At 38.0% G+C, this 11,920-nt stretch overlaps 2 protein-coding genes across 5 annotated transcripts in view; one reads left to right on the forward strand and one right to left on the reverse strand.

The window, feature by feature from the left end:
* Nucleotides 1–513, reverse strand: part of NOVA1 (NOVA alternative splicing regulator 1) — a 184,585-nt gene extending 184,072 nt beyond the window's left edge. For 2 of the 4 annotated variants that reach the window (XR_008840580.1, XM_056492221.1), the window contains exon 1: nucleotides 42–513. Coding sequence is in view for 3 of the 4 variants with exons in the window: in XM_056492221.1 (XP_056348196.1) it covers nucleotides 42–177 (136 nt within the window). In the remaining variant the exon portion in view is untranslated. The remainder of the gene's footprint in view (nucleotides 1–41) is intronic. The other 2 variants (XM_056492219.1, XM_056492218.1) reach the window with 2 other exon arrangements.
* Nucleotides 470–8,321, forward strand: LOC130253555 (translation initiation factor IF-2-like). Its single transcript, XM_056492223.1, has 2 exons — nucleotides 470–984; nucleotides 3,793–8,321. Exons 1-2 carry the CDS (start codon nucleotides 470–472, stop codon nucleotides 4,040–4,042), a joined length of 765 nt encoding a protein of 254 aa, XP_056348198.1. The 3' UTR covers nucleotides 4,043–8,321.
* Nucleotides 8,322–11,920: the final 3,599 nt, after the last annotated feature.

Consider the following 11,920-nt stretch of genomic DNA (forward strand, 5'->3'; position numbering starts at 1 on the left):
GGGGGTGGGGGTGGGAGGGAGGTGACAGAGGATATACCCACCGCCCGTGTTGGTCCTCTTGGTGCTGCCGGCTTCGGGGGGGGCTTCGAGCGGTCTTTTCCGGGAGTCCGGCGGGTCCAGGTCTATGGGAACCCCGGTGTGGGTCCCGTTCTGCTGGATGGGAGCTGCCGCCATCATGTTTGCTGCTGCTCGGAGGAGAATTGTCTCTTCCCTTCTCTGGTGGGGGGGCAGGGAGGGAAGGGGGGAGGAGGAGGAGAAGGAAGGGGGTGGAGGAGGAGGAGGAGGAGGAGGAGGGGAGGGGGCTCGTCCCGTTCTCTTGTCCTTTTCGAAAATGTAGAGCTGAGATCGGGATTGTCGAGGATGCTGCGCGCCTTGTTTATCTGGCACCCGGGGGGAGGGAAGGGAAAGGAGGGAGGGAAGCGGGCAGGACTGGACTGGAGGAGCAGCTGCAGTGCAGTGTCAGGAGGAGATGAGGAGAAGGGAGACAGGGGAACGAGGGGGGCGAGAGAGGGAAAAGAAAGGGGGAGAGGAGAGGAGGGGAAAGAATGAAAAGAGTGACAGGAGGAGGAGAGGACAGAGTGAGTGGGAGAGGAGAGGAGGGGAGAGAGTGAGTGGGAGAGGAGGGGAGAGAGAACGAGTGAGACAGAATCGGTGGGAAGGGAGGGAGGGAAGAAGGGAGGGGGAGAAGGAGGGAGCGAGCGGTGTAAATGGTGGGCGAGGGAGAGAGTGGGAGATGATTCACGCTGTTTCCGAGCCCCCTTCCGCCCCTGCCCGCCCTAGAGCCGCGCCTGACGCTGCGGCTCAGCTGCCCGCCGCTGCCGGGCGCCCGTGCCCTCCCTCGCAGCCGCGCTCGTGTGCACGGGGGTGGAGGGGGATCCTGCCGGGATCCTGCCGGGCTGCCCCGGCCCCGGCACCGCGGGCGGCTGGCTGGGGGCTGCGGCCGCCGCCCTCCGCCGCACCGCAGAAACCCGAAAGGCAGGAGAGGTTAGAACCGTGCGAGGGGGCACAAGGACGGGGGTGTGCGAGGGCAGGAGGGGGGTGGGGGCGACGGGGGGGCGATAAAACAGAAGGGCGGGGTTTCCGTCGGAGACAGGCGGGAGATGCGGCCAATGGGAACCGAAGAGAGAGAGGCTGGGATTGAAGCGCGTCGCCAATGCCGGGCCGGCGCTGGCGGGGGCGGTTTAACCTCTGCGGGGGCGCGGGGGCCGGAGCCGCCCGGGAGGGTCCCCGCCGGGATGCGGCGTCACCTGGGTTACGCTGCAGCGGCGTGGGAGGGCGGCGGGGGAGGCGCTGGGATGGCGGGGACGCGTCCTGGCCGAGGCTGGCTGCGGCACGGGCGGTGCGGCCGCGGCCCGCCCTCCCTCCGTACCTCCGTCCGTCCGTCCGTCCGTCCGTCCGTCCCCGCCGCCGCTCCGCGCTGGAGCCCCGGACGCGCCGGGCTGCATCGCGCAGGCTTGTAAAGAGATTAATAAAGATATTGTTGTTACGCTGTGACAGCCGTCCTAGCCGGGGCTGTGCGACACAAAGCCGCGCAGCTTACCTAAATATTTCGTAGGGAGCTTAAAAGATATTTCACCGCGGCGAAGGTTATTTCTGCTTACAAATCTCAAATTATTCAAGTGGAAGATTAGAACGTTGTAAGAGGCGGGGGGATGGGGAATTGTCTGTGCACAAGGAAAGCATTTTTATTATTTGACTCTTTGCTATTTATTGACTCGTTGCATTTGAAAAAAGTCTTAAACCGCTGTAATTGTGACAGTAGTGGTCAGTTCTGGAGCATCAATTCCGTACAAATTTAGGAACGTGTTTATTGCGTTGCACCACGCTCTGTGCTAAATTCGTATTGATGTGTGTGTGTGCGCGGCATGGCTGCTGACTCGATTCCTCCTAATACACGAGTTTAAAACCTGGCTGTTTGTGGATGAAATCCAATTTCCATTCTAAGCTCCCTGGGAGACAGCCTTAGTTTTAGTAATCACTTACCATTAATACTGCCCCAAACTATTTTTAATGCTTAAAATACACATATCATGTATAATATATAGCACATCACCTCTGCTTATAAATTACAAGTCAGATAGGTAATGCATCATAGGATATTAAACCGTGCACACACTAACATCTAAACAGGCTCCTGCCCAAATGCATTCACGAATTAAGAGCTCAATCCAGCACTGTAGATAGGAAACTTTCAATGACTTCTTTGGGAATTGTGTCCCAGGAATGTGATATCCATCCTCCTTGCCAGCAGATGAAATAGATGCAGCAGATTCAGTAACGATAGCATATACGGTCAGAAAAATGATTGTATAAAAATGGAACTTTCTTACTCATCATATACCCCTTGTATCTAAGATACTCTGACTCATAATTGCTTAGTTTACTGACTGAAATAAAATTCTAGGCTTCTGTTACCTTGGCAGTTGCTGACACAATTATGGTACAGCAAACTGGGGACTAGTTCTAGCTCTTCCATTTTCTTTAGTAAGTTACAGCCAAAGAATTTTATTAGTATTTGAGCCAGAAAGAGCACGGCATGACTTGTAAATCTCAGGTCCAGTTTGTAGGGTCATCAGTCCTAAGAGGCCTCTTTTTATTTGTAAACCAAGCAAATGTCTTACAGAAACTTTTGAAGACAAAAATAAAACCACAATGTTCGAATTAAGCCATCTTGAGTCAATTTCCGCAGTGGAACTGGATAAATTATAACACTGCTCTCTTTATCTCACTGACTATGTCCCATTCATCTGTAGCAACATTGAAACAAACAATTCTCTGGTTTTTAGACCACATCTGTTTTACTGTGCCCCCTGCACCAATTTTAATTATGTGACAGATCTGATTGGATTCAGCACCTGCAAGTCCTCCCCTTGGGACCTCCAATTAGCTTATAAAACATTTAGTTGATTGCATTCTCGAAACAAAAGTATTGTTTCATCCTAACAACAGAAATATTAAAGTGTCGAATAAATAAAGGTTTCCTTGTGATAGGTGTCTATGTTGTTTGTGTATCTAGCTTCCATAAGCTTAGAGGAAAAAGTGGTAATCCTGAAACCTAATTTCCTCAGACTCAGCAGATGTCTGTCCTGTGTTAGCCCGTTTCTTTACTGACAGCTGTTTCACAAGTGCCTCCCCTCGTCTCTACAGAATGCCTTTTGTTTAATGATTTCCCTCTACATTATCTCCCATCCCACTTAGGCTAGCTTTTCCAACTTTTCTATTAGTTTTAGAAGGTTTTATCAGAGTTTCAAGACAAGCTTATTTTTTAAGAAGTTAGTTGAACTACGTAACTAGCCTCTCAGCTAGTTTCTTAGTAACACTTCTATTTAACTGAGTGGATAGCTACACTTAACAAATATTCGATATTCAACAAATACCGAATTAGTATTAAGGAAAGTTTTAATTATTACAGCTATGCTTCAGAATATGTGCTTTTTTCTCCTTATTTAATTGCTTGGAGCAGTGATAATGAAGGTCTGAGGGGAAATATCACATAAAGCACAGCCCTCTAGTGGCAGAGGTCACTTGGAGTTTAAGGCAAGCTGGGTCTTTGTCATGGGTGGGGGCAGTGAAAGGAACAGCTTTTAGCCAAACGCAGGCAACTGCCCTGCATTGTTCATGGTCTGAAGCATGAGTGAAAACAGTTGTGGCAGCCTGTAATACCACCTTGCTCCCTCTCTGTTGTAGTATCTGTGCAGAAAGTACTGATGGAAAAATTTTTAAAATGTCTATCTGTGGAGTTTTCCTCCTTTTCTAAATCTGTAATCTGTTGTTCATCTTTTCTGTTTTCAGCCAGTTCCGGACTGACACGCCTGACCGGAGGTTTTTCAAGCAGTTGTGGGATCTTGATTTCTTTCCTGTCTGTATCAGTCCTATCCTACCATGTAATGTATTCTGCAACTTCAGCAAGGGTTTGTTCAGAGATGACATGGAGTACAAATTCCATTTGCCAGCTTTATTTCTAAAATCATTCTCAGCTGGTGGAGATATGGATGGTAGCATTCAAATTAATCTCTCCCACAGACATGAAACCTATGCTTAGAATTGAGAGGGATTAGGAATTTGGAGAAATTAAGCATATATATTAACAAACAGAAATCTGCATAATTAATCAGGTGAAGTTTTAGTAAGCATTGCTTAATCTGATAAAGTCTACTTTGTGGAACAAGGCTCAATCTCCTGTTTCTTTTAGAGGTGATGGATGGTTCTCATCTGACTAACAGAGTGAAGAGTTCATTTTTCCCCTTATGGGAAATATGACAGAGTCCAATAATCATTAGATGAAAAACGACACCTCTTAAACATCCTGGCTAGGTAAAAGAAAACAGATTCTGTCTTTGTCCAAAAGGACAGTCAGCTTTTCATTCCTGGATGGTTGTTGTGGCTCTGGTAAACTTTGGCTTCACTAAATTTACTGTTAGTGATCAACTCAGAAGATTCTTTTAAGTCTTTAACATTCTTCCTCTGTATATGAAACTTTTTTCCTCCAATAATCTACGAGTTAAACTGTTATAATTGTTAAGTTATCAAATTGTTGCGTATTTAAATACTGCAGAATTTGTTCATCGCTAATTTTTTTTTTTTTAATTTCAGCCTGAAAAAAGATCAAGCCCAGTGTTTGGGAAAAAAAGTTGAACACATAGTAGACAGAAAATGACCTGATTGTCTGCTCTTCCACATTTAGATTGCTTTTATTGTCTGTATTATATGATATGCATTGCTGAACTAAAAGCCAGGTGTTTATAGTCATACTCTTCACTGGAAAGAGCATGGACAACTGCTAAACCTTTTCATATTGTAGATCATGGCTGTGTAGTAGCTTTCTTTTTCTGGGAAACTAAGGATGATAAATTGAAATCAGCAAAAATTGTCATATTGACTATTTGTCATAATGTGAATATGTTGTCTAAAATTCTTTATCTGGTGTGGAAGGAGGAAGTGTTTGTAGGAAATCAATGTTCCTTTCTTCTCCATCAGCAGATAGGTCACCTGTCTCCTATTCTGATAAAATTCATCAAAATTCACAATTTTTTTTTCTTCTTCTTTTCTTCAGGATTAAGGAATTGAATTGATCTGAGTTCTTCATTGCTGAATCAGTCAGATTTATAAGGTGTTACCTGGGGACTTACCCAGATCTCAGTGTAGAAAACAAGATAGCCTCAGGACAAGGTAATTTTTCATCTCTCCCAAGGAATTGACATTGTGGATCCAGATATCTGAAACTCCAGTGACTGAACATTTATCCCCAAAAGTCATCCCCATAGTGATCTTTTTGTACAGTAATTTAAAGACCTTTCATTTCTCAGAATGAAAAAAAAATAAGGACTAGATTTCAATTGCCTTCCAAAAATAGTAGTATCTTCTATTTTCTTTAGGGTTTGTTTGTTTGGTTGTGTGTTTGTTCGTTTGTTTGTTTTGTTTTATGTTGGTTTGAATAGAAAAATAGATATTCAGGGATTAAAATTGATATAAACTATGAGTAATGAAACAATGTAATATCATATGTGAGAAACAGCAGGATCTCCTTGTGTAGCTTCGTCAGTTTACAGTGTTACTGCTTGTGTACTTTTTGTTACTATCTTACACTGCTGGAGAGTCTGGTCTACAAAATGAATTCAGCCACCTATCCCTCTAGATGCTTCAGTGTGCATTTCTTTAACAATATGGTGAACAGTGTATTTTTCAAGGAATCAGCATACCTATTTCCACTCTGTTATTAGAGATGTTCTAACAATATTACTATTTTATGTGCCATTTTGCCCACCCACCACCAACTGTCTTATTTGTTTGAAATTTTGTCACTTTGCAATAAGTAAAGTAAGGAAAAAGATACATTAGCATAAAATTAGTTTCTTTGGTTCTGTTGTCAAGCTTGATCCCCTTTCTGGAATAATGTTGTCTTAAAATACAGGACCCTAATCAGGATTGGTTTAGAAATTTTTCTATGGTTCAACTCATATACAAAAGGTATGTTAGTGGAGAAGATCAGGAATCTTCCTGGAAAAGGAATGGAAAGGAGAAAAGTAAACATGTTGCCCAGTATACAAAGGAAAAAAAGGAGACAGTAATGACAAAGGCACTGATTTTTTCACTTGTAAACAAAATTTGTACTAAATTATGTAGCAAAATTTTACTTTCTCTGATCATTTTGCTCACTAATAAAATGTATACTACTTGAGATTATCAAAGACAACTATATCCTGGTAAAGTTGTATTACTAAACTCTCCTACTGTTAACCACCAAGAATCTCCATTTTGTCCTGTATAATTTATGATCAATTTTCCAAATAATAAGCTATTCCAGCAGAAGTAAGTTTTGCAAATATAAGACTATTATAATGGTAGAAATTTTGCTAATGGAAAGGCAAGAAAAGTAGTGCCTTTAATATTATTGAAATGGAGACCTAGATGTCTTTAAAAACACTTTTTAAATGCTTACTATAAAAACATTCATCTGCCAGTATATTACAAATTAAATCTTCAGCACAGCAAGATTTTAGGAAACAGTTATTACCTTTCAGAACACACTGGGAACTTCAAGAGATTCCTCCCTGAAGTTTAGCAAATACCTTAGAATTTATTCTTAGAGAAATTATTTCACTTCACCAACAAAATTTAATGATTCTATTTTTTTTTTTCTACCCACTTGAAATTGATTTCTACAAAATCCCCCTGAACTGGAAAGTCTTCTGGTGGGGGAAGGTAAGCAGCTAAAGCTGGCTGCCAGGATAAATTGGCCAGAATGATTTGGCACATATCCTCAGTTTGCCATGAAAACATGTATCTGTGTGTCAGCTGCACACAAAGGCTATCTGGCCCCAGAAAAAGCACAGGGATTAGGCATAATGCTGCCTATTTGAGACAAAGGGTGTTCCTCAGTGCACTGAGGTTAAAACAGACAGCTCATCAGTAGTACAAGTCTATCTGAATTATTTAGGTACCATTTTGAGCCAGAAGGAGATGGTGGCAGATTATTAATGACTTTTGGGGTCTATTCATCTCTTTATTTTGTTTCAGTGAAAGCAGTACTGGAAACATGAAAAGGTGCCAAAATTTGAGATCAGTTTTACTTTAATCACTTACAAGATATAAAATCACTTTCTTATTTCAATACTGATTGAAAAATAGAACTGATTTTGATTTATATTTCACTTAGACTTATGAGGTTGCTATTTATGTTTGTAAGTGGGTGCATGACCAAAGTGAATGGAACAACTAATATGCTCTAGAAGTCCATGGATCTACTGGATGAAAACAGTTTTATTGATTTCAAGGGGGTTTAAGTCATTCAATACAAAATACTTCAGGGAAAAAATAGTGAAGAGAGTAAAAAAACTGTATAAAAGATATTAACATAGACTGCCATGCATTCTTGCAATAGGAGAGATTCTTGTCATATTCCAGTGATGGGCAATTTGAATTAATTTTGCCCAGAAATATTTATGGATATGTAATAAGAACATATAAAAAAGTATTTAGGAACACATATTTTTTCATTTCTAATTAATTAATTATATATATATATATATATATATATATATAAATAACAGCTGGTATATAATTTAAAATTTGGCAGTTGCAAAAATGAAGACTAAGGACACAATTCCCAATAATTTAAAATCACAAGTGAAGCTGAAAATCTTTACTTAGCCATGTGTTATGTTGATAATAAACAGATCTAAATAAGGTATTATAGAAAGTTACATGCTATATTTATAAAAAAGCCTGATTATTTTTCCTGTACAGTTTTTTCAGAATATTTTTGTTGTAATATTTTAGCCAAGTAGGAGGACCCCTGTTTCAAAATTTCTAAATATTTGTATTTTTCTTTTCATTCTTATTTTCATTTAAAGTTTCAGGTCGTTTCCTCTAGAACAGAAAAAAAATCATATCTTAAAACAGTAAAAATAAAATTGCTGCAGAACTGAGTCATTGCAAGTGAGATGGAAAATTAAAAAAAGTACAAATTCAAAAAAAAATAGCCTAGAAAAGGATCATAGTGCATTAGCAACAATGCTTGCAGATTCATCATGGCTCACAACAAAGGTATTTATGAGTGGACCTCCTGCCTCTGTTGCATGCTGTCATTGCTTTGGGTTGACTGCTGTTAGATCCCTGTAATCCTGAGCCCTGGGATCTTGTCCTACATGTTTACCCCACTTGGTATGCATGTCAGTACGTATTTAAAATGGAAATGAACTCTAATCTTTGTATGTGTTAATAGAAAAGGGTTCTAATCTCCTAAACCCCATATTTACCATGGTTTTGTTTTGTTGTTTGGATTTTTTGAAAATAAAGTTTATAAAAAGCTGTGTTCAGAATCTCTGCTTCTATTTGTTAGTTTATCCACTGAAGTTTGGCTAATATTTGGCATTTCTTAACTCAATAGTGTGTCATGGCAATAATATTATGGAATGTATTAAAGATGAGAAGAATAAATTAACAACAACTACTGATCTAAAAATTACATTTTAATAATGGAAAGTCTTGTCAACTTTCTTATCTGTAATGCACTTGTAAGAATAAAATTTCATATTTTAGAAGACTCAGGTTACAGACGTAGAAATAACATATGATTGCCATTCTCTTGTGAGATTTTGTTGTCATGTAGATATTATGATGAAATGAAAACCTAAATATTATCTAATTTTAAAAAAATTCATTAAGACTATCATGCCTCATTCCACTTGAAATTGCATTATTGACATAGATGAAAAATAACATACTTTCCTTTGAAAGTGGTAAAAAAGTCATCAATATAGTTGAGTTCCAGTCCTCACTCCTGTAAGAAAATTCATATTTGCATTTCCTTGTACCCAGTACAATTCTTGCATCATGTAGGATCTTTGTGAAAATTACAGCTATTCCCATATTATGGTTGTTATTAATAAATATTTGCTGCTTGGAACTTGGTTTCATGACCAAGTGACCCTGGCTGCTTCTCCCTACCTTTCACCATCTTGGCCAACCTTTTCTGAATGCTCTCTACTAGTTTCATGCCCTTCTTATATAAAGAAGGACAATAATATAAATGTGAAATCACTAGATCACTTTCTACAGTAGGGTGATATGATAAAGATGCTTTTTCTTAAGAGCCTAATGGAACAGGTAACTCCACCTGGATAGAACTTCATTCCTGAAATAAATTCATTGATATCAGTAGGCTGTCATAGAAATGGATCTTCCACTTATGTGTTTTAAATGTATAAAACTTTTAATTTTTGTCTAGTAAAAGTAGCTTCAGCATATTCCAGTCTGCTTTATTGATTTCAAGATTACTTCTGTAACTAAAGGTGATGTGATGAATATGTCAGCCAACTCAATCAGTAAAATCCCCACTTTTAATATCTGTCATCCAGGGTGTGAGGTGATTTCAAGTAACAAACTGATAAACTAAGAATGCATTAGACACAGAAAGAGTACACAAAAAAATTATATTGATTCTAATCTAACATCATACACAACCAGGAAAGCTAATTTTTTAAGTAGAACATGCAAGAATTAAAGTTCTTAGAGCAAAAATATCTTTGCTTAGTTGCACATATTTTTCAATTTAAAGTAAATGTGTTATGAGAAATGGAACTATTACAAACTGTAATTTTAAAGTTTAGCTTAGTTTAAATAGCAATAGAATAGTCATTCCAGCATGCTTTAATATTTAATGTAAATTCTCCCTGCCAACCCCCCAAATTAACTTATTGTACTCTTTTAAGAATTCAAAATTTTATAAAGATGAAATATTTGGTACAACTTTTAACAACTTTAATTTCAGGAAACAAAAGAAGCTGATAATTCTTGGAAATGAACATGTTAAGGGTTTTTTCAGTTTTTAGTGTCTAACTGTACTAGTCACAATTTAGGCAGTAGCCACATGTGGTTCTGCCAATTTCAAAAGATATTATTCTGTATCAAACCCTTAAAGATTTTGTTCAGTGACACAAACGCCCATTCACAGTCTTTATTCATATATGTGATCATATTCAACACAACTTTTTACAAATAACCAACACACCAAAGTGTTGCAAAAGTAGTATCTCCTCTTTTCTTGTGTTTTTCACAATTTTCTATACAGGCAAATGTTCTGAAGAAACTATTTAAATTGTTTATTATGTACAGCAATACATGCCTGTAAAACATTTTGTTTTCCTATTTTTACAACAACATACATTATTTTTGATCATTATAATCTGAAGCTCCATTGTTCTTGAAATTCTGCTTTGTTGATCAGGTTTCTTGGATAAATATTACTTTGCAAATGTATAAAAATATCAATACCTCAAACTTTTGTATTTATCCAATCTCACTTTTGTTAATAATCTTTTGGAGTTTGTGGGTAAATTTTTCATTATTATGTTGTCATAATGTGGGGGAACTGGATTGCACTATCTCCAAAGATTATGCCTTATATAAAAATGGTTAAAAGCCATTTCTCTCATTGTTACAATTGTCACACTAGCAAAAGAAAACAGTCAGCATTCCATGAACATTTCATTTGTTTAGAGTCTCTAAGATTTCCCAGGAGAATAAATCATATAATCAAGCAAAAATGCTTGGTGTGATCAACTCTGCAACACTGGGTTACTTTTTCTGGAAAGTCATTTATGAAAAAATTAACTGTGTTCGTGTTATTCATTGTTGTTTACATACCTTAATAAAACATACAATGACAGCAGGCATTGGTCATGGAAGTTTGAACATTATTTTATTTTGATGGTTTTCAATATTCAGTTTGATGAAATGAACATTCTGGGTAAATCTAGCCACCTGAGAATGAAGATAAAAACTTTAATTACTTTATGAAAATAAAGAAGCATATCACTTGTACTTTGTGAATTTCAGTTTTATTAAAAATCTTTGGGATCTGAATTACATTTAAGTGACCAAAATCTTTAAAATAAATGAAAAATAGATCATCTATTAAAATACAAGTATGTGCATATATGTGTGGTTATACATGTGTATAAATAAATAAAACACAAATAAAACACATGCATATGAGTGATGTACATACTTTGAGTATGTAAGTATATATATGTTTATGTGTGTATTCATACATAATATTCAGCAATTTTGAGCCCTCTAGTGGCTAGAAACCTCTCTGTTAGGAAACCATTAATCTCAGCCTAAGTATATCCACTCCAGCAGGCAAGTGTCTAAGCTCTACAGTGTGATTATGTCTTCACAGAAGTTCAGAATAGCTCCCTGCAGTTGGTGTGGGTCTGTACATACAAATGTTAATAAAAACACAGATCTGAAAATCATGTTATTGTTTCTGGCATGATAACTTTTCTACCTTTTCTCTGTTTAAAAAAAAAAAAAATCTATTCTGTATTCTTTTGACATGTCACTAACTATTCGTTTAAAAAAAAAAAAACAACAACAAAAGAAACCCCTCACTCTCCTGACACAAATACTGCCTAACAAAAGGAAAATGTTTTCTAACACAGCATCCTCATTCTCAGCCATAAATTATAGTTACACATGTAGTTACTACAGGAAAAGATGAAAAAAAAAAAAATCTGCATTTCAGATTGGGCAAGTTTTCACAACATATAACTTCAGCCATCTAAAAGCTGGGGTTTCTAGGCTAAGCTGGTTGCTTGTACTCACCTGGCTGTCACTGGGAGCAAATAGGTTGTTTGAGAGTGAGTTGTCTTGTAAAGGTGCCTGGGAGAGAGCTGTAAGATAGGCAAAATATTTATGGGTGCAAGGGTCTCTCCATTTTTCAAGGAGACCTGGGCAGCAGACTTCGGATCTATATTTTCTCTTTTCTAAGGCTGAAAACAAATTATATAAAAAGCCTTGATTTAAACAGGAGTAATTAACACAATAATAAATTCTATTGTTGATAGCAATACTTATAACATGTAATGCACATTAGACTATAAGGAAATAACATAATAATATTTATATTATAATA

The sequence above is a fragment of the Oenanthe melanoleuca genome, chromosome 5 (assembly GCF_029582105.1).
Source record: "Oenanthe melanoleuca isolate GR-GAL-2019-014 chromosome 5, OMel1.0, whole genome shotgun sequence".
NCBI lineage: Eukaryota > Metazoa > Chordata > Aves > Passeriformes > Muscicapidae > Oenanthe > Oenanthe melanoleuca.